This window comes from Hippocampus zosterae, chromosome 10, assembly GCF_025434085.1.
Source record: "Hippocampus zosterae strain Florida chromosome 10, ASM2543408v3, whole genome shotgun sequence".
Lineage (NCBI taxonomy): Eukaryota > Metazoa > Chordata > Actinopteri > Syngnathiformes > Syngnathidae > Hippocampus > Hippocampus zosterae.
In genome coordinates, this window is record NC_067460.1 from 18504406 (window position 1) to 18529630 (window position 25225).

The 25225-nt window shown below is 41.7% G+C and overlaps 2 protein-coding genes across 2 annotated transcripts; both read left to right on the forward strand.

Moving 5' to 3' along the window:
* Window positions 1-740: 740 nt before the first annotated feature.
* Window positions 741-8363, forward strand: ctsc (cathepsin C). The gene is made up of 8 exons (XM_052077789.1): window positions 741-1227; window positions 2091-2236; window positions 3199-3353; window positions 4597-4752; window positions 5448-5566; window positions 6589-6720; window positions 7051-7283; window positions 7398-8363. The coding sequence occupies exons 1-8, from the start codon at window positions 1056-1058 to the stop codon at window positions 7662-7664; spliced, it is 1380 nt and encodes a 459-aa protein (XP_051933749.1). The 5' UTR covers window positions 741-1055; the 3' UTR covers window positions 7665-8363.
* Window positions 8364-8752: 389 nt separating this feature from the next.
* On the forward strand, window positions 8753-16135 carry rab38a (RAB38a, member RAS oncogene family). Its single transcript, XM_052077818.1, has 3 exons — window positions 8753-9183; window positions 10234-10514; window positions 12599-16135. The coding sequence occupies exons 1-3, from the start codon at window positions 8982-8984 to the stop codon at window positions 12752-12754; spliced, it is 639 nt and encodes a 212-aa protein (XP_051933778.1). The 5' UTR covers window positions 8753-8981; the 3' UTR covers window positions 12755-16135.
* The last annotated feature ends 9090 nt before the right edge of the window (window positions 16136-25225 follow it).

Sequence of the window (25225 nt, forward strand, 5' to 3'; positions counted from 1 at the left end):
TCAAACACAGTATAGTATATTAATGATGTAAATGGTTGGATTCGCAGTGACTAACACATTCATATACCTGCATTTGTGTGGAGAAAGTGTGTCATGGCAGCGTCATAAACAGTGAGAGACAACCTTTGCACAGAGTGTTTTGCACAAAGAAATATGGCCTTCCCTATAGTATGAACGGCATTCTGAAGTGCGTAGGTGTATGGGTCTGGTCGTACATAAGTGATTGTGAAAGCACTTCATTGAAATGAGGACGTAACACAAGGGTGAAGTGGCTGCTCCCACGTGTTCATGAAATGAAAGTGCTTGCTGTTCACCATTGCGTTGCTCACAGATTTGGGTGGACAGACTGTACAGTAGTACAAACAAACACTAACACCCTCTTTGCTGTTAGCGTCGCCTTGTCAAGTAGAACTCCAGCAGGATGAGCACATCAACCGATTGTTGAATGGAGGCAATCGTTGTTTCAGAAATACATTTTCTCTGCAAGTAATGATGCATTCCAAAAACAGACGTTTGGCTAATTGAATACTCATGGGAGGACAACGTATGACCCAGGCCACATCAGACATACAGTATGTCATCAGGTTACACGTTACAGAGTGCATGAAAGGGTTAATTAACAGAACGTGCATGTTTTTGTAACGTGATTTCATTTGTACGCCTGCGCAGAAGTTATGGTCACGTGAGGGCGAAAACGAAACTGAGTGCCATCACAAAGAACATTTGTGAAGCAAGATAGTTACTTCCTTACTCACGTTAGCTGTAGCTGTTGCAATTCGGAACTAGTGGAGCTAAAATTAAGCAATAATGAAGAACACCCGCCAGACTCCACGTACAAATCTTCGTTAGTCGACGACAGAAGCATAAACTTTCGTTCCATGGAACTTTGTGTCTAAATTAGCTCGGTGCTAGCTACTTCCGTGTACGTAAAGTGAATACTATCTTGACTATTGAGGTCGCCTTTGTTTTTGAGGAAAAAGTTTGCCTTACTAAAATTAGGCAGCGCTGCAAAGTTAATTGGAGCAGGAAGAAGACGCGAAATTGCTCAACATTGCATGTTCGTCAAGATGAGGTTTAGTGGTGTCTTGGCGTATGCATTCGTTATATGTACTGGGGTTTGTTGGGGGGACACCCCGGCCAACTGCAGCTACGAGGACCTGCTGGGGACGTGGGTGTTCCAGGTGTCCAGCGGGGGCCACGACAAGACCCTCAACTGTTCCGCTGAAAGTAGGCAACCGACGTTCTCACGATTATGGCCAAAGTATTGGCAGTACAACAGTGGGAGAGTTACAACTGTCGAGATGTATATATCGGTGGTCCAGTATTTAGCGCATCGACCACACAGTGCAGAGGTAGCGGGTGTGGAGCTTGAATGTTTTCTCCGGGTACTGCGGTTTCCTCCCACATTCCAAAAACATGCTTAAGTTGTGGGGTTCGTTGTTTGTCTCTGGATGGCTCTTCTTTGCGAATGACAGATGGAGAGGTGGAATCCTTTAATGCAGTTTATTTAAAAAGGAGAAAGAAAAAAAAACGTCTGCACCTCCGAACGGACGAACGAGACTCCTCCTTCCCGGAAACACAAAACACTTCCTGGTTTTCTTAACCAATGGGATAATATCAACATAAACTTGTTTAAACAATTATTAAACGGAATATAACCTAGGTAACTGTAACGCAAAATAATATAATGCTCAAATATAAAATGAAAATAATTAATAATTTAACATAAGCTTACACATGCATGCTAGGCTGATTGAACACTCCAAATTGTCCCTGGGTGTGAGTGTGAGTGTGAGCACGGATGGTTTTTCGTCTCTGTGTGCCCTGCGATTTGCTGGCAACCGGTTCAGGGTGTCCCCTGAAGCCGGCTGGGAGAGGCTCCAGCACGCCCGTGACCCTTGTGAGGATAAAGCGGTTCAGAAAATGGATGGATAGATAGATAGAAAAAAAATACACTACACAGTACAGTCCAGGGTGTACACCATGGTATCGAAAATAGATGGATAGAACGTATGCCCTAACAGCAGTTGTCTAAAGACAAGGGTGATGTTTTCGGCTAGCCAGTCGACACTTCTCCTTGTCCTTTTCAGCAACAGGTGAGAGCGTGGTGATGGTGAGCCTTGAGAAGCTGTCCGTGGCCTTCGACGAGCTGGGAAACAGTGGCTACTTCACCCTAATCTACAACCAGGGCTTTGAAGTAGTCATCAACGGCTATAAATGGTTTGCATACTTTAAGGTAAACAAAAATACATTGTGTCATTTTAATGGAATGTTTTGTTGTGGTGTTGTCGCAGTCACATTGATTGATTGATTACCCGGCACTTTCAAGAGATCTGATGTCGATTCATGTATATGTGATGTCATTTTTCAACATTTATTCTTATTTTTATGCTGTATCCCAGACGCACATGTGAATTGAGATACTTGAGAGTAAAATTTGCACTTGTGACACTTGGACTGTAAAGTCAGCCTAATATTTCAATTATTATTATTATTATTATTTTTTTTTACAAATGTTTATCATCCTCATTCAGCAACCGGACCACAGATTATGGTTTCTGCTTTCTCTCACATGACACATGACACATTTATAGAGGAAACATTGTGTCTCCTTTGACTTAAAAAAAAAACAAAAAACTTCCTCCTAGTCTGTGTCATGGTTCCAGAACGTTCAGAAATAGAATCGGACTCGACAAACATAAACTCAGATAAAGGTGTATCAAAAAATAATTATTTACAGGAAGTGGCGCAAACCTGACAAAAGAACAAATAATGACGCAGGTAGACGCACCAGGAGAAGACGAGAGAAACCAAACGAAAATACTTTGTCACCAGAAGGACAAGATGACCCAATCAAAAATACCAAAAACCGAGAGTAATAATAAACACAGGCAAACTACTTACGAAACTTAACTCATTCAGTACCAGCCAATTCTAGACCAAGTCTAAAAAGACGTTTAAAAACGTCTTTGGGAGTGAATGAGTTAAATAGTACGCGTTCGATCGGAACGCCACTGCCACCGAGACTTGGGAATAAACAGAACGGAATCATGACAATCTGCTATTGCTTCCCTCTGGTGGTTAGTTCTCATAAATCCTGAACCAAAAGTACATCCTTTCCCCAAATCTGTCGCGATGAAATGACTTTAACGTCACTCTATGTGCAACGTTTTTGAATGTTTTCTTCTCTTATTTTAGTACACTGAAGAGGGCCAGAAGGTGACCAGCTATTGTGACCATACCCTGCCAGGATGGGTGCATGATGTCTTGGGAAACAACTGGGGGTGTTTTGTTGGCAAGAAAGTGAACCCAATCCCACCACAGGTTCACTATAAACCAGGCTTGAGCTCCAGGTAAATGTTATTTTTACAAAACAACAAATAACACGCAATGAAACCTATATTGACCAACGCCAACATTATAACCTATTCTCCTATTTCCTCAGCTAGGTAAAGTCCTTAAAACCCTTTTAGAGGATTCATATCTAATCGGTGAATCACACGAACACATTCACTGTAATTGATAAGAACATTAATCCACATTTAATGTAGTTCACCTTTGCAACCACTTTTATACTCACAGTGCCACTTTCAGCACAAGCGGCAATCTGGAAATCTCAATCCCCAAGATCCTTATCAGTAACTGCAGACGATAATCATTGGCTTGTTCTCTTTTTCTCACCACATCTTAGTCCCCAAGTTACTGTTGACCCATCATGGCAGGATTAGACACATACCAATAATTTTTCTTCCGGGTTTTTTTCAATCCTTTATCACTTTTAAGGGAACCCCAACCATGGTGACAAAACAGGTCTCAAAGAACAACCACTGTCCTCTACCATTAAAACACATTGATAGAAATATATCATAATTTCTTGTAAGTGAAAAAAAAATCATGTTGATTTGCAGCGTCATTTGATACACAGCGGCCACCTCGTTTTTTTCGTGCGCATTGCACTCTGTGTTCCTTTTAACTCATTCAGTACCAGCCAATACTGGACCAAGTCTGAAAAGACGTTTAAAAACGTCTTTGGGAGTGAATCACTGAAGAACTTTTTCCCGATTACGCAGTAAAAAAAAAAACAAATGTTGCCTGTACTATAAAACATAAGTAAAATCAGAGGGCGCCTTTTTCCTTCCCAAATGTCAGTAAATGTTTACGCTCATTGTTTCAACTGCATTTGAAGTCTTCCATTTAGCGCGGTGCATGATTAATATCTAATTTCCTTCGTCGAGTGTGCAGCAGAGCTTTAAAGATTTTGTAAAGATCATCTCCCCTCCATGCTTGATCGTTAACTGTGTCGTGCTGTTTATTGTTGTACAATAAATCACAGGCACTTTTCCCTTTTGTCAGACGCTCATTCATGCGCGTTCTCGAGTAAATAATATGGATCTTTTTGTCTCATGGGCCATTGGCGAGTTTTATTTTGAAGATTTGTAAGAGTTGCAATGTCAAAACTGTGCTTTGAACTAAAGATCTGATCAAATGACACAATCGAGCCTCAGATGACTGGATGACTTTTGCACTGCTGCTTCGTTTCATGAGAGCCGAGCGCTTGCAGCAGTGCAGGCCCTGACATTTGTCTCGTTACCTTAGGCTTCTCAACAGGCCTTTTGCACCAAACCGACGTGTAATTGAGACCATTAACTCAGCCCAGAACTCTTGGAAGGCTGCGTCCTACCCGGAATACAAGACGTACTCGCTGCAGGACCTGCACTACAGGGCAGGAGGACCCGCCTCCCATATTCCACTGTGAGTTTTTTTTTTTTTTACAATCTTATCACACACAGTTGAAAACAACCAGCACTGATGATGCAGTATTGGATGAGGACTTTTCCAAAATGCGATTAAAAGCAAATTAAAAAGATTTGTAAAAAAATCACCATGCCCTTGTGTTGTATCGGGAGACTTAACAGCGGTGCACATAACAATTTTGCTGTGGTTATCAAATAAGTACCACAGGGTGTTTGGTGCTCATTTTTTTTCCCCGTGACCCACCGACCTCATGAATTTAGAGTACGGTACATCCAGGCATGGTACGGCTCACGGGCCACATCTGACTCGTTCGCAGCATCTCAGCGGCCCTCACAGCCTTTTGAAGTCAACGTAAATCGTAAATTATAGGCTGCTTTTCTTGAGTCGAGTCGATGTGCGCGTGTGTCGGCGGTGCCAGCGAAAAAGAGCAAAAACACGTTTTCAGTGTTGGCGATTTTGAACATGGGTTGCTTTATTTCGGGATTTCTCTGACCATTCTAGTAACTAATTGCTTTTTGTGAGACATGGGCAAGGGAACGCTATGCTCAACAGCATCAGCTGTCAAACGCCGATGTCCTCGCGTCTGTCCAAATGAGACCTGAGAAGAAATGGGAAAAAAAGAAAGTGTGTTCTGGTGACTATTGTGACACCCTGTCTCTTTTTTTAAAAATTATTTTTTTGCCATGCTTCAGCCATGTTCGCACTACACCCGTGTCAACTCAAGCAGCCAAATCGGCAGCAGCTCTACCACAGCACTGGGACTGGAGGAACGTAGATGGCATAAACTTTGTCAGCCCAGTTCGAAACCAAGGTAACATTCACTCGACTTAATTGTGATCAATTCTAAGCAGGTACGTACGATCATTAAAATAAGATTTAATTACCGCACGTTTGGAAATAATGAAGTAGGAGAAGATATGTTAGATCGGTGCCGGATGAAATCTTGCACAAAGACGTGCGTAGCTTGGCGAGCCCCAGACGCTGAGCAGCAGCTTGCTCGCCTCCCTCCTGGCAGGCCTGACTCGTCTGGGCGCTTTCTTGTCTTTCTGCTCAGCCTGGTGTGTGAGTGAGTGAGTGAGTGAGTGAGTGGGATTAAGCGCACCGAGTGGTTGGAGTGTCTGAGAGCAACTCTGCAGGGCTGTGCTTTAGGATCTGGAGGGGGCTGGAGTGTTTGACTCGAAACCCCTCTAAGCTACGGTGTTGTACTGCAGCGCCGAAGCCTGTCAAGTCAGGTGGCTCCTCATTGACGCTTTGCTTCGATTCACAAAGGAACTGGAATGTTTCATAACATCCCGTTTGTGGCGTTAACGTTTCACTGCAGCGATTGCTTTGGCCTCATTTTTTTTCCCACTAGCTATTTAATTATGAAAAGATAGTTTCTTCTTTTTAAAAGGTGTCGAGTCTGCAACATGGTGAACTCAGTTCTGAGGTTTGGGTTTCGAATCTGGGCTCCGTTCCTTGTATGTTCTCTCTGTGATTGCGTGTGATTTCTCTGGGTGCTATGACCTTCTCCCACACACAACATACGCGCATACGTTGAGTTCACTGAAGACTCTAAAATTTCCTTGTGTGTATAAATGTGTGTGTGGATAGATCGAGTATTTGTCTCTGTGTGCCCTGCGATTGACTGGCAAGTTAATTATATTTTCACGGATTGTCCCAATTTATTCCTTGGGGTTCGCGGGTGTTCTAAGTGTGTACCCTGATTCATATCACAAAAGTTGATTTATTGCGGTATGCCAGACAATAATCTTTAAAGGCTCATTTTACTAATTTTGAAAAAAAACCCACGTTTTTTTTCTTTTCAAAATTCATGACAAAATTTTTGTCTAGGTTCATGCGGTAGCTGCTACTCCTTCGCCTCCATGGGAATGTTAGAGGCTCGCATCCGAATCCTAACCAACAACAGTGAGGCTCCCATACTCAGCCCTCAACAAGTGGTCTCCTGCTCTGAATTTTCCCAAGGTATGGGACCTGTTTCACAGGTTACAAAACAGCATTGCCTAAGACAAAGCAGCAAATATGATGTTCATAATTGTTAAAGCTAATGTCGTGAACTTAATGAATGCAGTTTTATGGACACAAGCAGATGAACTCATTCAGTACCAGCCAATTCTAGACCAAGTCTGAAAAGACGTTTAAAAACGTCTTTGGGAGTGAGTGAGTTAATCTACTTGGGGATTGCTAGGATAGGCTGTGTTCTAGTTTTGTATTTCCTCTGGGCAGTTATTATTAAACGTCTCATCGTTGACCCAACTAAGGATCTCAACTCTTTCCTCCTCTCTCATTTTTCAGGTTGCGATGGCGGCTTTCCATACCTGATTGGAAAGTACGTCCAGGATTTCGGTATTGTGGATGAGTCCTGTTTTCCATACGTTGGAAAGAACACTCCCTGCGGCGTACCTAAAAACTGCGGCCGCGCTTACGTAGCGGAGTACAGCTATGTGGGAGGATTTTATGGTGGCTGCAGTGAGGAAGCCATGAAAATGGAACTGGTCCAGAATGGCCCTATGGCGGTGTCCTTTGAGGTATAAACTACCGGTATTCCTGTTCTCCTTCCAGTTCCAACTACAATTGTCATGAATTGACCACCAGAGGATGTGGAATGGGCCTGCAGTGATGCATTATCACTTCTTTTGCAGGTGTACCCAGACTTCATGTACTACAAGGAGGGCATCTACCACCACACGGGCATTTTGGACTCCTTCAACCCCTTTGAGCTGACCAATCACGCCGTGCTGCTGGTGGGCTACGGCCGCTGTCACATGACTGGCCAGAAGTACTGGCTTGTCAAGAATAGCTGGGGCACCAGCTGGGGAGAGGGGGGCTATTTCAGAATCCGCCGGGGAAGCGATGAGTGTTCCATCGAAAGCATCGCAGTTGCAGCCAAGCCCATCCCCAAACTCTAGGGGCTTTTAAAAAAATTTTCATGATGCCCCGTCAGTGAGCTCTCGTGCAGTGCATGTGTGGTTTGACAGTTTAATGACGAAACAGTCTCGCAAACAGGAAATCGCAAGTATGCTGGTTAGATTTTAAGTTTCAGCTCCACTTGTGAAGGACACCTTTACAAGTCGGTTATGATTTTAAAAATGCATCGATATCTCCTCAATGATTGTGTCGCGTTTGTGTGAGTTGTACCAACAGATGTGAGGTTGTAATTATGTAAATGGGGGGGTTAAGTCATGTGAGGTTACTTTGTAATATCTGCCAATCAGGGCCTCGTTCATCTCAGGGAAGCTGTTCTGTATGCGTGACTTTGATAGTAATAAAGGGAGATCATAAGGAACACAAGTCTCGCTGTCAAAACATTCACATTATAACATCTTTTTTGAATACACAATGTTGTGATGTTCATCAAACGGCTGATGATACATCACAGGAACACTTAAATAATGCCGATTATTTTTCTCCACTCTGTTTACCAGTCACATTGCATCTTGTGGCTTCTTCTGACCTTCAGATTTAACAGCTGACCAGGCTGTTGCACAAAGTTTGAACTTATTATTTGCCTCTTCTAAACAAATTAACAATTGCAAATACTGTACGTGATAAGCTACAAAAGTACTGTGAACAAAAGGCACAGTATTGTTCTGCATGTGTCACTTATATGTTGTACAGCAACGTGCGTATATTGTGTTGTTTGATTGTGTACTGCGGGCACAGTGTCCACTGGTTAGCACATCTGTTTCACAATACAGAGGATGCAGGATTCAATTCCAGGACCGCCCCGCCCCCTGTGTGGAGTTTGCATGTTCTCCCCCGTCCATGCCTGTGAGGTCGACGTGCTAACCGCTGGACCCCCGGACCGCCATTCACAGACAAATGACAGCACATATCTCAGTGAGTTTTTATTTGATCTCTTTCATAGTGACTGATTTTACAGGCCCCCCCCAAAAAATTGACTTCCAGTGTGGGTCAGCGTGTGAACATTCTGCTGGACCTTACTTTGTAAGAACCACCGATATAAATCCGTGACTGCTGCGCTTTTCTGTTTTCATATGCTGCAGGCCATAAAACCACCCAGGCCACCCCTCAGTGTCAGTCACAAGGTTGTCCTTACCCAATAGCTCAGTCCCAGCTCCACCCAACACACACACACACACACACACGGAAAGTGGATCATTCCAAGTTCACCTCCCCTTTCCTTACAAGCTCACTCTCAACTCATCCCGTGGCCGCTTCCACTCCAGTGGATTCATGCTTGGCCCTCGCCCTCCTCGCCCACCATGCAGAACAACCATGCCAAAGAACACCTCTACAAAATCTTGGTTATAGGAGACCTGGGTGTGGGCAAGACCAGCATCATCAAGCGCTATGTGCACCACAACTTTAGCCCAAACTACAGAGCCACCATCGGTGTAGACTTTGCCCTTAAAGTGCTCAACTTGGACCAGGAGACTGTGCGCCTCCAGCTGTGGGATATCGCAGGTACCACTCGGCCACTTTTGTAATTTGTTTGTAGCTACTTTTCGACACGCTACGGGCGCTGTTAGAAATAACATGGTTTAGGCTGTAGAAGCTTAGCAATGGAATATCTCATAAAGTGCCATAAAAGAAAGTGATTTGCAAGCATGCTGACTTAAAATAACTTGACTAATGACATTAATGATATTTCATCAACCATAACAGTATTGCTCGGAGACTTTAATTTCAAATTAAATCCATGTTAAACCATAAGCGCCTGCTCGGATGGGGAGTTTTTGCAGAAATTGTTTCCCCTCATTATAGTACAGCATTCGCAAATGACAAGACTGTTTCTGGAAGCATACTGCACATGTGATGGAAACATGTGACCGTTTCTCTCACCTTGCATGTTTGCAGTTGTTTCACACATGAGTGGCATTTCGTGTATATGGAGGAAAAAAAATCAACAGTATCACACAGTAGCTCTCTAACGATTACCGGTACAATAATACGAGCACAATCAAATAGTGAAGTCCTTGGTTCTTGATGTTTGATTTGAGTTGTTCAGATAATGAATGGTGGTTTTGTGGCTGGGAGAGCAGAATCAAACATTTCAATAGCAGGATCATCTCACGCGAGAGTCGCTGAAGTTGCCTGCTGCTCGCAGCTCTGCGCTGCGCTTTCTCCACTAAGCACAAGCAGTCATGTGTCTGTGCCTCATGTGAGCCAGATTTGAGGCCCAGACCGTTTATTCCAAGAGTGTTTATTGTGGCCCTTTTAGAAAGAACTGTAAACATTCTGCCGAGCCTTTTAGAAGTTTTCTCAATTAGCCAACTTGTGAGATCTCATTGTAATGAGGTCCTTCACTTTGGCGGGATCCTGCTTAAGAATTATTATTTTTTTCACATACAGAATATGTGAAGAGCCTCTTTGATATTCGTCCACTTTAATTGATAAAAAAAATATCATCAAGCAATTACCGTGATAATTGAAACCGTGAAATTTCTTAACTAGAAAATTTTGTCAGTAGGGACCATGTAAAGGCCATCATCCGTTCCATTCTGTCTTTTATAGGTCAAGAGAGATTTGGCAACATGACCCGCGTATATTACCGCGAGGCAATGGGCGCCTTCATTGTGTTTGACGTGACAAGGCCCGCCTCCTTCGAGGCAGTTACCAAATGGAAGGAGGACTTAGACTCCAAAGTGACACTGGCCAATGGGAACCATGTGGCCACGGTGCTCCTGGCGAACAAATGTGACCAGGGACGGGATGTACTCACCAATAATGGAATAAAGATGGAGCAGTTCTGCCAGGAGAATGGCTTTGTGGGATGGTTTGAGACATCTGCTAAGGTAAAACACACACACACACACTTACTATTCACCTGCAACGGGCGGGTACAAACGGTCAAAATCTGCCTCAAATTCAGTAGCCCCTTCCAAACTGCCCTTTTGAAAAACTGTAACATTGTAGTATCTCTAGTGTGTGCTTTGGGAGTTCTGCAGTTTCACTCTCACTTACATAGAAAATGAAATGTTTTTGTTTTAAAGCCCAACTGATACAACTGTACAGTACTTTAAACAATGAGATTGAGAACAGTGAACCATTCACACTCACAATCACACATGCTTTTGAAATGTGGGAGGAAACAGAAGTACCCGGAGAAAAACCACACTGGCATGGGGAGAACATGCAAACACCACAAAGGAAGGCCAAAGCCCCGAATCAAATCGTGGACCTTTCTGCACTGTGAGGTGGACGTGCTAACCAATAGATCACCGCACCACCTAAACAATAACCAATTAATAAACAAATCTATTCTGACTAATGATAAAAAACCAAGTCAAGTCAAGTACCACTTTATTGTCAAATGATGAAATTTGTGGATGAAATGCAATAACGGATGAAATACAAATCAGATGAAAAAGCCAAGCTTCCAATAAAAGTTTCAAGAAATTCAGACTAATAATTAACAATAAGTGACATTGTCATCAACAAAAACTAACCTTTTTACTTCTATTTTTACAACTAATAATACATAGGTACAGTATGAATAACCTGGCTGAAAACCTCATCGATGCGCATAGTCAGACTACACCTAGCGCTAGACTTCTCAATACAAAAGTAGGGCTTTAAGGGTTAACGTCAAGTCCATTTTAATTCCCACAAATGATGTTTTTGTGCAGATATGGTCTCTAACTAGGTTAATCGGGCCGCTGAGGACAAAGGTCGCGCAGTGTACTCTATGCATTCATTCAGTTGTTATTAGTCAACTCTTCAGTTGCATTTTAAACGAGGATCATTCATGGACCTCTGCTGGGCCTTTGCCAAGTTACATTATAATCGATCACATGTGCTTTAAACTTTGTTGGGAGAAGCTGACTCCCATCAATGTTCTCTAGCTGTGCTACCCGAACTAGTATATAAGAGTATAGGACAAGGCAGTTTGATTGATTTAGTCACCCAGTGATCAATGTCTTCTGCTCAAATATCTTCTCGGAAGGCAAAGGAGTCATGTTGACTCCAGACAAAAATGTTGACTTGTGTGGCATGTGTGACTTGAAGCGACACAATGACCCAACCTTAAAGGCCTCGCGTGTCATGAGTGATGTGCTGCGGGAATGTCACAGCCAGGTGGGAAGGGAGGAAAATAGAACAAGACATGCACGTAGACATGCACACGCTGTGACACCCGCAACGGTTGGCACATCTGCACAAGCTAATGAGATCCTACGAAGCATAGTCCTAATATAAAATATGTTTCACTATGTCATAATATAGTGATACCTTCACTTTAGAATTTAAAAACAGGCAGAGGCTAAGCTGTACTTAGCATGGAGACAAATCCCTCTGTACACATGCTAAGCCAATCATAGTGGAGGAAAACATTTTTCGATTCAATTACCGTATTGGCCCAAGTATAAGACGGTGTTTTTTTGCATTGAAATAAGACTAAGTGGGGGGTCGTTTTATATTCGGGGTCTAGACATTATACCCATTCACGACGCTAGATGGCGCCAGATATCATTGAAGTGAATGCTGAACTTGACTACCCAAAGCCAAAGCGAACCCCTGTCACTCAGAATAAAAATAAAAAATAGCGGTAGCACGAAGAAAAATAAAAAATTTTGTAAGAAAGAAAAGAGAAGAAAATAATAGTTTACATATTTAAATGTTCAGATATTAAGATTTGAATGAGGCAAAATAACATGCTTTTTCTCTCAAATATATTGTTAAAGTCTTTTGTTTCAGATGTACTGTGATTATTTTCTGTATAAAAATTAATTTGGTGTTCAAAAAGTATGTTTTTCAAACTTGAGTCTTGAAAAAGAGGGGGTCGTCTTATAATCAGGGTCGTCTTATATTCATCGGGCCAAGACGGTATTTTGCATTGATATTGTGTCACCCCCCCCCCCTTTTCTATCTTAATGCTTAGGAAAACATCAACATTGACGAGGCGGCTAACTGCTTGGTGAAACACATCATCACCAGTGAGAACGACATGCTCCAGTCGGAGGTCCACGACACCATCACCCCCCAATTAGAAACGGACAAAGGCGGGACGTGCAACTCCTGCTTTAGATCGCAGTAATGGCTCTCGACGCGTGAGCGTTCTTGTGTATGTCATTCCGCACAAAGTTGGACCGTGTGCAGAGGTAGAGCTTGTTGATTTTTAGGGAGGATGTTTTTCTCCTCCGACGGTTCGATTTGGCTCGAGGAAGGCAAGAGCTGAAGGAATGAGCGGACAAAAGAAAAGGTTGAGAACAATAGACGAGGATGCGTGTTCCTGTCAAAAACAAGGTCCCCCGCATCTTTAGCACTCCACTTCTGTAACCATGGAGATGCGATTAGTCTATGAACATGTTCAGAGGGGGAATATCTCTGTTCAAGGTTCAGATTTTCAATACATGTTGGCTGTCACTCCTTATGACCTTTGCATCGCAGTCTCTCACCCACTCTTTGGTTTGCTTCACTCTTTTTTTTCTCCTCTTTTGTGTCTGTTTTCTACTGACTACAAACAGAGTGTTCTTTATCTCCTTTGCAATTATGCCAAGCAGCTCTCCTCCGCAAAAAAACTAAACTGCAGTTGGAAAATAAGCAGATCTCGGACTCATAGCCAGAGCGTTGGGGATTCGTTCAACTCACGAGTTCCAAATCAACTCAAATAAGTTTACTAATTGTACTTTCAAAAAAAACCACATCATTGTCCAAAGGAAAAAAAAAGTCCAATTTGAAACATTTGGTCAATGGGGCACACTTATCGAGCACTTTATCTACACCACAGATGTCAAAATCGGGGCCCGTGATCCAGATCCTGCGACATTTTATGTGGCCAATGTAGGCAAATCATTTGCGTCGACTTTGTGCCTTGCACATTGTCTTGTTGCAGTGAAATATGCAATATTGCAAAAATATGAATAAATAATAAATGAAAATGACCAATCCGTCCTTTAAAATAAATTGAAAAATAGTTGAACAAACAATTTACTGGCTTTTGATTTCTAAACTAGTTACCCATCAATTTGTTGTGTATATGTGACAATATAAGGTGATCATACATTTTATGTGGGTTAACAGTCATAACAGCCCTCTGAGGAAAACCATAACTATGACGTGGCCAGTGACAAAAAGGAGTTTGACAGCGCTGATCGACACCATATTTTGTCCAAAGTGTTTTACCACGCCTCTATTTTGAAAACATAAACGTTTCCACATCAACCTACTGTGGCGTGCTGGAGCTTATCCCAGCCGTCTTCGGGTAGTAGGTGGACGACACCCTGATGATGCCAGCCAATCACAGGCACATCAGAGCCAAACACTGTTCATCAACCCCCCCCCCCCCCCCCTTCAAAAAACCATGTGTAATTACAATGCTCTCTTCAAAATGTAATATTCATGCTTACTAAATAGTTTATTTATAAATGCAATTAGAGTATATGAAAACATGTATAGTATTTTTATACTTAAGATAGATTTGAACATGCTTCCAAAATGTTATAACAAACGCATTGTTGCAAGATAAGCATACTAAATGTATTTTTATTTGGACATGCTGGTTTCATATATACGTTATATCCATCCATCCATCCATTTTTAACACCACTTACCATGAACAGGCATTGTGGGGAGTTGCTGGAGCCAATCCCAACTGACTTCAGGCGGAAGGCAGACTACATCCTGAACTGGTCGCCAGTCAGTCGCAGGGCACATATAGAGACAAACACTGAGCGGGAACCGCCAATCTTTCGCTGTGTAAATACTTTACTCTATATACCGACAAATTATGAAACCAAAGATGTGTCCAGTTATCACCAAGAATAAACCACAACTTTCCTGTCTGCCTGTCTCTTTATTTTGAGTATATTTTTTGTATTCATATGATCACCATGAAAGCAATTTAACCTAAAAATAACCATATGAAACTCTTTCGAGTGTTCTATTAACCTACCACGTATGTTTTTGGAATGTGGGAGCAAAGCGGAACACCCGGAGAAAACCCACACAGGCACAGGGCGAATATGCAAACTCCACATAGGAAGGCTGAAGCCTGGATTCAAACCATCGACGTCTGTACAGCAATGTACCTAAAAAGTGTCTGCTGACACAAAGTAAAAATAGTACAATACTACTTGCTCTGAAAATGTGATGCTTTACGTTACTTCTGTTCACCACAAAAACAGGTGAGATAGGCCGACACACAAAAGAGCTGTAACCGCTCGCCATCTTCACCTTTCACCCACCTGCCTGGTGGAGGCAACGTAAGGGTACAGAGAAGCAAGAGCGAATAGCTTTCACGTGAGTTGTGATTGTAATTTTCTTCAGCAACATGTCAAAAGCCAAACCCTCACACAGGCGCGCACATGCAAGTGCGCACACTTGCACATTATCAGAGTATTTTCTGTATTCATTTCTCTGTTCACATCTGGTCTCCTAAGCAACAAACCTCAACAGACACGACAGTGAGACAGAGAGAATACAGGAGGCGTCCTAACATGGAATTTAAATCACAAGACTCCTTAAGCGGCATGTGACCGCGTGCTCACGTAAAGCCTGGCACACACAGGCTGTTATCCAGACTTCTTTGAAACGCTCAGATGAATTTCTCAGAACGACTCGGCTGTCATTTGTTTTTGCACGCAGAAGCTGCACCGTGACTAAGTTTGATTTTATGCTGTCGTTTATCACTCGTTTTTCAAACAGGTGAATGGAATTCCAGTCAGAAAAGACATCTGGCCCGGATTCGGCATGAAGCTGGCACAGCTGGCTTTGAGTTGGCACTGCCATAGTGCATGTGGGCCAAACACGGCTCAGGAGTGGCAAAGGAGGCACTGGCTTGACTCTGGCAAACCAGATGAGGGCCAGAAATCACTTTACAAAGTTTCAGATTTATTTTTTCAACACACAGCCTTGTTTTACAATTGCACACTGATGCGGAATTCCATTAATCACACGCACACACGCGCGCGCACACACACACACACACACACACACACACACACACACACGAGGTTCAATCAGGCCGGCAGTATACCGGTAATTTAAAAATGCATAAAAGACAGAATTAACATTTTTAATAAGGTGCAATTCATTGCGTATCCGCTAGGGGACACTGTTTTGACCAGAGAAGAAGACAACAGCAGCCTCAGTCCGTCACTGAGACAGACCCATGACAGCAGATGCTATCAATAGCACTCTCACATTTACACATTTAATAGCACTCTCCTTTGTTTGTAAGGTGTAGGCAGGGATTACATTTAGATTTTATATGCACGTGTAAAGGGTTTAAAACTTCCTTCCTTTATGAATCTTGTTTAATCGCAAAGTGCATTAAAGTTTGTACAATCAATGGGATCAGTGGCAATGCATATATGTGAATGATAAAAGTAAATTACACATTTGTCGAAGGAAATGTAAGGTGCTTCATGAAATGTTTTGTAAAAGATACGTTCATTAAATTTCAACATTTTCCAAATGTTCTTGTGCTTCTTTATACCAAAACAAAGGAAAGACATATTGTTTTGGTTGTTTATAGCAAAGTATGGTATCAAATTAATGGTCCGGCCCACTTGACATCTACAGAGGCCGTATGTGGCCAACCATGTGAAATGGGTTTGACACCAGTGATGTAAAATATAGTAAGGCGTTTTTAGCCGAAAAAAAAAATGACCATGTATAATAAAGCGTTTTTAGCCCAAAAAAAAGACCATGTATAGTAAGGCATTTTTCGACGAAAAAAACGACCATGTAAAGAAAGGTGTTGTGAGCCGAAAAAAACGACCATGAATCGTAAGCCGTTTTAACAAAAAAAGAAAAAAGACCATGTATAGTAAGGCGTTTTTAGCCTGAAATAAAACGGCCACGTATAGTAAGGCATTTTGGGCCGAAAAAAAACATCATGTATGGTAAGGCGTTTTGGGCCCGAAAAAAGAACGGCCACGTATAGTAAGGCATTTTTGGCCCGAAAAAAAACGACCATGTATCGTACAGCGTTTTTAGCCCAAAAAACGACAATGTGTAGTAAGGCCTTTTCAGCCGAAGAAAAACGACCATATTTAGTAAGGCGTTTTTGGATGAAAAAAACGACGATGTATAGTAACTACACATTGTCGTTTTTTGCCCCCAAGCTAAAAAGGCGTTTTTAGCTTTAGTAAGGCGAAAAACGCCTGACTAAATATGGTCGTTTTTTTTCGGCTAAAAATTTATTCCAAAAATGCCTTACTATACATGGTCGTTTTTTTCGGGTTAAAACGCCTTACTGTCCATCGTCGGGTTTTTTTTGGCTAAACACGCCTTACTCAACTTGGTTATTTTTTCGGCTAAAAATGCCTTATGATACATGGTCGTTTTTTTAGGGGTTAAAAAGCCTTACTATCCATGGTCGGGTTTTTTTCGGCTAAAAACGCCTTACTAAACATGGTCGGGGGTTTTGGGGTTAAAACGCCTTACTATACATGGTTGTTTTTTTTCGGCTAAAAATTTTTTCCAAAAATGCCTTACTATACATGGTCGTTTTTTTCATCCAAAAACTCCTTACTAAACATGGTCGTTTTTCTTCGGCTAAAAAGGCCTTACTCCACATTGTCGTTTTTTTCGTCAAAAAACACCTTACTATACATGGTCGTTTTTTCGGCTAAAAATGCCTTACTACACATTGTCGTTTTTTTTGTCGAAAAACACCTTACTATACATGGTCGTTTTTCTTCGGCTAAAAAGGCCTTACTACACATTGTCGTTTTTTTTCGTCGAAAAACACCTTACTATACATGGTTGTTTTTTACGGTTAAAAATGCCTTATTATACATCAGGGGTGTCAAACTCAGATCCTGGAGGGCCGCTGTCCTGCATGTTTTCAAAGTCTCCCTGTTGCAACACACCTGATTCAAATGATCAACTCATCAGCAAGCTCTGTGGAAGCCTGACACTGAACCTGTTCATTTGAATCAGGTGTGTTGCAACAGGGAGACTTGGAAAACGTGCAGGACAGTGGCACTTGAGTTTGACACTTATGGTCTAAAGGATCAAACAAAAAACATGACTTAAGCTAAAGCATAACAGTGACCAAAACATGACTGAAGCAAACCTGACAGCAGCAAACAAACAACACAATGATCTGACAATGAGTGGTCGGGCGGGAGTCCTTTTATATTCCTAATTACCAAACAACCAACAGGTGTGCAGCTGCAGGAGAAGACCTACAGTGCCACCTGTTGGTCACAAACAGAATCATGACACTGTGTGGGTTTTGTCTCTATAATATTTGCGTGTCTCTTTTGTTTTAATACTCTGGGACGTGGTGGCCGAGAAGTATAAGATAAATTCCAAAACAGATTTGTGTGAAACGGCTTAACCAACTTTATCTGTCCCCCAGCCATCCATTCATCCATTTTCTACAGCACTTGAACTCACTGCGGCTGTGGGTGAGCCGATTCTATCCCGGCTGACTTTGGGTGAAAGGCAGGTTAGTTAGAATGTGAGATCATCAACAACAAAAAAAAAAGTAACTATCAGACAGACTTTATGAATATGCCTGGTTCCGCTGTACAAGTAACATATATCCAATTCTTATTTTCATCCAAACAACAATGTGTTTTCTTGTGTCAAGCCGTTCCTCTTTCGTGTCTCCAAATTGTGTTTTGTTTGGCTTTACAGCATCAGCAGCCTTTGACATTCACCTTATTGAGCCAGTCGCAGTGTCACGGAGTCCGCCTTTTGCGATTACGTCACTGCAAACCTGTTCAAGATTTTCGTCTTGTTCCAGATAGCCTGTCACTGTTTGGCTGAGTGGCTTGCTTCATCCCCGAGCTGTGGTTCTTTTGGGTCATGGCTGTGTGTGTTTGTTTTGGTGGGTACTGTGTTGACATAAAGTTTGCTAACTCCCTGGCTTCCCGGGAAAAAGGCTACATGCCATAATTACCTCATGTGCAAACTGTGGATGTGAACACAACAATGTGTGAATGCAATGTGCATCGCCATGTGACCTTGTGGCGTTTGTCATATTCTTAAAGTCAAATCATTCCCACGGCGCATCTGCGATTTCGCTTTTGTCACACACACAAACAAAATGTGCATGCAAGGCTAAATCTAGACATCAGAAATTCACAAAAGAGAAATAGATTCCTTTTTAAAACGCAAGTAGCATACTGTATATGTGTAAATGTTGCCTTATGTTTAACATGTCACACAACTGTGCCAAACAAACATGTATCGAAAAATGGGGGACTGTGGAAAGAGCGAGAGAAGGTGGTTGGGTGGACGAGAGGTAAGTTGCCAGGCAGTGTGGGAGTTTCAGCATGTCTCTCAATTTTGTGTGTGTGTGTGCATGCGTGGGTGCAAGTAGTGATGAGAGAATGAGACCCAGCGAGCCCTTGCATGGAGGCAGTTGTCATGGCAACAGAGGAAGTCGTCTTTCCTGCAAGAGCTCTTTCGGCTGTCCCAGAATCCTACATCTCTCTCTCTCGCTCAACTGTTGGTGCTTGTGTCCTTGTGAGTCTGTATCAATGGTTTGAATACCGTTTCTATTTCGGTTGGGTTACTAAGACCAAAACAAACAAACCGAGCAACTCACCTACTAAAGCCTATCCCTTTTAAAAAAATCTTTAAAACACATAAAGTGCTTGGTTGAAAATCAATGTTTTTAAAACTGAAATATTTTAAAAATAAAAATCTAATATGTCTTGTTAATTAACACAATTCAAGATCCATTTTATTATCGATGACATTACAATTATAGTCTATTACTTTGCGTGTGCGTGCCAATATTGGAACATTGACATCTCTAACCCACCACAGTTTTCTTCGACATCGACAACACATGCACACACACAGACCATTACTCTCATTTGACCATTTTAAGAATCAAAACTGAGGCTTCTTAACCTAATCAGGCATTTGCAATATTCCTCATGGAGGCTTTTGTTTTCATTCAAGACTAATTCCCAGAAACAAACAAAAAACAAACCCACTGACATGGCTTAAAAAGCCACAAAACACCAAATTAAATCCCCAAAAGCTCATCTAGTTTGAAAGCACCAGTTTAATTCCAAAGCCAACATCTACTGCTCATGACAGCTAAGATCAAACATCAGAAGCACAGGGAGTACATTATGCCGCTATAATCAATGCATCACATGCAAGTTCAAGAAATGTGACCCACATCATTGTAAACATCTTAAATCTCTTTCCAAGGTCCATTGTGTAACAGTCTGGCACCAGGTTTACATTCCCAACCAGTCAGCTGACGTGTACGTTCAAGAACATGCCTAAAAAAAAAAAAAGGAGATTGTATTTTGCACAAGTAAGGCATATGACACGTATCTCAATGATCATAGCATGATTTTTTCCTGATGATATTGTAAAAATGACCAAATGATGACATTCCAACCATGCTGTACACTGTGTGTTAAGAAATATGTGCTCGGAGAAGGAAACCGGCTCACGTGGGCAGAGTAAGAATCCAAACAAAATCCTCTTATTCACATGCCTAAATAAAGATTATTAGTTGACTTAAGATTATGAATTGAATTAAGACTATTCTTTTTTTTTAATTGGCAGCTTTTCATTTGCAACAATAAAATTACATCGGTTGTGTAATGTAATTTGCTCATTTTCCCCGAAGAAAGAGCATTAAAATGGGATTGTGTCAATATTCCAGTAACCCACAGCGCCAGAAATTAAAGCTTTGCTTGTCTCACCTCTACCCTCTGTTCCTCCACCTTTGCTTTACTCCTCACCTTCAAAACGTCTTTTTCACTCTCAAACAAACACCAGCGTGCGCACACAAACACCCACAGACATGATTTATAGGTTTGGTAGCAATGAACTGCATGTCTGAGAGAGAGAGAGAGAATGCCGGAGGAAAGTATAACCGCACCTGAGCCCGAACACTCGACTCATCCATCCACATTTACTAGACTGTAGACAAAATACATTGTCATTTATGAATGCTGTCAGGAACGCGCTGCAAAATGGAAACTACCAAATGCTACCCGATTACAACCTCCATCAAACTTATAAGGACACCTGTTATAGAAAAAAAAACATCATAGAGACCAATGTTGTCTGGGTGTCATGTTTTGCATGGTGGTAGTTGGAGGACCCCAAAAAGCAGGAAGGCAGAGAAGAGCAGGGTGGCTGAGCAAAATGTACTTAACAAAAATGCAGGGAATACACTGGAGAAACTAACTCCAAAACTAACTCAAAAAATCCAGTAAAAGAACAAAAAAATCAAAGTACCTAAAACCGAAAACAAAACATGACACATGCACAAAGCAACAATCAAACAGCAACAATGACCCGACACCGAGTGGTCGTGCAGGGACTCCTTTTAAACAAACAAGCTAATGACACAATGACCAACAGGTGTGCAGCTACAGGCGGAGCCCTACAGTGCCACCTGTTGGCCGCAAACAGAACCATGACATTGAGTACACAAATATGGTCAAAGGTGCGGTCCCCAAGTGTGTGGCCTACTGGGCACTCACGTTGAAAATTTTCATGGGCTCAAAATAATTCTTCATTTCCGTAAAAGGCCATGTCGGTAGTCGGATGGTGGACTGTGGAAAATCTTGAGGATGCCATAGTCGCAGCATCCATTTCTATTTGGAAGTGCTGCTGCTGAAGGAGCAAGGACAATATCATTACTGGAAATGAGGGTCCCTCAAAATACCCGCGTGCCTTTGCACCCTCACAACACATCAGTTTTTTTTTCATTCACCCCCCCCCCCCCCCTCCCCTGTCCTCAGAGAACATGTGCCCCCCCATGCTAATCATACGCTTTGTAACATGAACCCCCTCTCGTCTCACTTTCATGTCTTTCTCTGGACTGTCCTCATCACGTTGCCTTTTATAGAGTGCCAGAGGCTGGCAGATGCTCATGTGCACACCACCTGCTTCTGCAACTTCCCTTTACAAATAGCACACACACACACACACACACGCACACACACATAGACACACATTTATGGTCATGAGATATCAAAGCTCACAGTGGCCTTGAAGTGCCAAAAATGGTTGCATAGCCATCACTCTATGGCATGTGATTAAAAGCAAGGACATGTTCATCCATTATATATGAATGCCCTATTACATAATAATTGTATGCTAATGCTCAGAACTGGCCCTGGTAGCTTTTCATTACACAACAATGCCATTGTTCCAAAAGGCAAGAGATATCAAAGCAGACACAGCAGAAGGCCTGATTGGTTTTCCTCTGCTAGATCGGTCCTGATTTTATAAGTGGCTGTCACTGTCACTCTGCCTTCTAGATTTTGGACTTCAAAAGCAATATTTTATTTTCATCATTCAAAAACGAGTATTTTTCCATCTGAAAAAAGAAAAAGGACCCTGATGTCGACCCAATATTGTTCTGTTCATTTTTTGTTTTGCTTTATTGCATTCTCTGCCAGGGCTTTTCACTCAGAGGATTCAAACTCAATAAAAGTATGAAATGTGTAGTTTATTTCTTTGCCCAAACCCTTATTGGTTCCAACATATTGCACTTTGATTGCAACCGCCTTTGAAGGTGGCATCATAGACTGCAAATCAATGACACAGCAACAATAGCATAGCATCATCAGAAAAGCTAAATTCTCTGCTGTGATCACTACAATGCTCCAAAAATCCCTCCACAAAAACATATATGGATGGATGCTGCTAATTTGTCTGATTGCAAGATGCCAGTGCTGTTTAGAAACCCACAATGCTTTTTTTTCTGAACTACGTCTGTAAATGATAAGCATATTCTCTGTTGTTGTCAATCCTAATCATGTTAGATGGGGTCCGGGTCATATTGGAGTAAAATTTTCCAAACAAAACTCATCAAAGTATACCTTTTCAGATATTGTCTTGTGCAGTTGGGCTTAGTCATGCAAGAACAAAAAAAGGTCTTCCAAAATGTCTCGTTAAAATTAAATCAATTTTTTTTCAAATGGAGTACCACGCTCTTCGTCATTTTTGCGCGACCTGTTTTTGGCCGGATTCCCAGTGTATGATGTGTGACAGTCGCCTCCTGGCCGATGCGGCAGTGCTCACAAGAACAATGCAAATTGGCCTGCATCACAGGCTTTACGTAAGTGTCTCATCTGTATTCCAGGAACCAATCAAGCTTATAACTGTATACCATAACTGAAACGTGAAGGAACAAAAACACCACTCGTTCAAAGACACAGGTGAAAATAGGTTGACATCGCAAAGCCAAAGACCAAAAAGAATTCAAACAAATAAATATATAAAGGATTATTTTTCTTAAATAGTTTGTATTTGGTACATATTTACTCCAATGCCGAGACTGGCTATAACATTTACGCATGACCTTAATGAAAAACACATACATGCACGTTCCAGGAGGATTCAGTGTTGGCAATTGGACAGAGTCAGGAGCACTTTCAAATTCATATTCAAGAGAAACTAATTGGAGCAGAATTGAATACACTGTACTTTATCTTCTGATAAATCATCTGAACAGGCCCCAGACGAAGGCACCACTTTTTGTCACATCTAGTTTGCTGCCTCGATAACTTCTTCTTTCCTTGCACTCCTGTTGTTAACTTGAGATATTAAGACATATAAAGAAGCTTTAAGGACGTTTGAATGCTTTAGCTACACAATTACATATAAATATACCTTATAAAGAAGTCCGCAGATCCTAATCGAGAGCATTTTCAATTCGGGCTCCAATACTCTAGAATGCCCTACCCATGGAAATAAAAACCGCTACCTCAGTTGAAATGTTTGAAACCCAACTAGAGACTCATTGTCTACAGTACTCTTTGATTTAGTTGAACTGCATATTGGCCTGTTTGACTGCCGCTTCCTCTGTTTGCCCTTCCCCCTCCTCCCTGATGTGGAGAGGGGGCAGGGTGATGGTGACCCAATTGGAAAGAAAGGTCAAATCCAATACCTAAATAATGGCGGCAGAAAATGCACCAGTCTATGAATATTACAGTGCAAAAGTAACATGTACATCTGAAAGAACTGGCGAGCCACATTACACAGCCGTTTATGATGGGTGAAGACTGTCATCTAGTGGCACGTCTGGAGATTTAACTGTGCCTTTTATACCGATCACAGTATATTGCTCTACTAGTATATCGCTATGTGTGTGCGTGAGTGTGTGCGTATCCTTGCGGATGTTGCTCTTACTCCATCTGTTTCTCTTTTATTTTGAACATTACTTTTACTTTGAAAATCACCACTGAGCGTCTGTCAATTAATCGTTTTATTCCCTTCCATTAATTCAAGCGTTCTTTCAGTTTTCTCTTAGTTATCATCGAGTACAAGTGTATTTTGTAGTTGTTTAAAGGCACAGTTGGATGGGCCTTTAAACAAAAAAAAAATTGGCCCTTATATAATAGTCTATGTCTATGTGTAAAAAAAATCACCCCCTTTGAAGAATCTGTAGTGATCTGTAGGACTGTAGGACATGATTTTGGCCATAGATTGCACCACCCACTATTGGAGCCTGACATTTTTTCCATCTCAGCCTGTCTATGTCTCATTACAAAAAAATAAAATAAAATAAACAAAACCCATCAACCAAATTGATTAATTTATGATAATTTTAACGATTAAAATGTAATGCTTCTCTCTTCATTTGGGTCTTTGGTGGTTGTCCCCTTCGGTTGTCCAAGCGTCCCTGCAAAAGTGACCAACTAGAGTCAGATATGAAAATGTGTTAGAAATTTAGCATTGAGCTCTTGTGGCTTACTGTGAGCAGGCCTATTCTCTATAAACCGGCCTTGTTTGAATGTGTGAATGAGAGAGTATTTAACATTTTGTTAGGGAACAAGAAAAAATCCTGTACATATCGTGTTTGTTTGAACATACTTTTACTTTCTTGTGGTGGTGTGTAAGAGCGGAGCCGCATCTGGAAACAATAGAGCAGTAGATGCTTGTCACTTACCTCAGGCTTTTGAGGGAGCCCTTAAACAAACACTCATTCAGCCATAGTAAATTACAGGAAGGTAATCCAAGCTACAAACCCAGATTTCTGGAAAACCCTCGCCGGCACTCCCAGCAACACACACCTAAGGAGATAATCTAGTGTATAGCTGAGTTGTTGCAGCTAAATTACATGCCAAACAAAACCTTCTGAACTCGTGCGATTTGAATGATAGGCCAGCAATTTTAAACATCCAGTTATTTTCACACACACACACAGACACACACACACACACAAACAATAGACAGAATATATGTCAAAATGCATACAAAACACTCAATATAAAGGTTATCAAATGTCACACATTCTACAGATCGAAATAAGTATTTGATTCCCAAGTCAAATATCCGTTAAGACTAGAAACCCTTGATGACAAAAACAAGTGTTGGAGGTGGTCACCATAGTTTTCTCACAGCTCCGGAGGGATTTTAGCTGACTCCACCTGAAGAATCTTTCTTTCAAGTTTCTCAGCTGCTGCTTAAAAACTTGCGTGTTCGGCTCCCTTTACAGGTTTTCTATTTGCTTGAGGTCTCAAGACCACACTCACTGATTCTTCTATAACCACTGTTTGGTTGCCCCGGCATCAATAAACAGCCTTAAAAATTGGAGACTGTTGATTTCTTT

Excerpts from the sequence above, each read along its gene's own strand:
- ctsc (XM_052077789.1), top strand. The coding sequence starts at position 1,056 with ATGTTCGTCAAGATGAGGTTTAGTGGTGTCTTGGCGTATGCATTCGTT. Across the intron at positions 1,228-2,090 it reads CCTCAACTGTTCCGCTGAAA|CAACAGGTGAGAGCGTGGTG; the intron begins GTAGGCAACCGA and ends TGTCCTTTTCAG. Across the intron at positions 7,284-7,397 it reads CTATGGCGGTGTCCTTTGAG|GTGTACCCAGACTTCATGTA; the intron begins GTATAAACTACC and ends CTTCTTTTGCAG.
- rab38a (XM_052077818.1), top strand. The coding sequence starts at position 8,982 with ATGCAGAACAACCATGCCAAAGAACACCTCTACAAAATCTTGGTTATA. Across the intron at positions 9,184-10,233 it reads CCAGCTGTGGGATATCGCAG|GTCAAGAGAGATTTGGCAAC; the intron begins GTACCACTCGGC and ends TGTCTTTTATAG. Across the intron at positions 10,515-12,598 it reads GGTTTGAGACATCTGCTAAG|GAAAACATCAACATTGACGA; the intron begins GTAAAACACACA and ends CTTAATGCTTAG.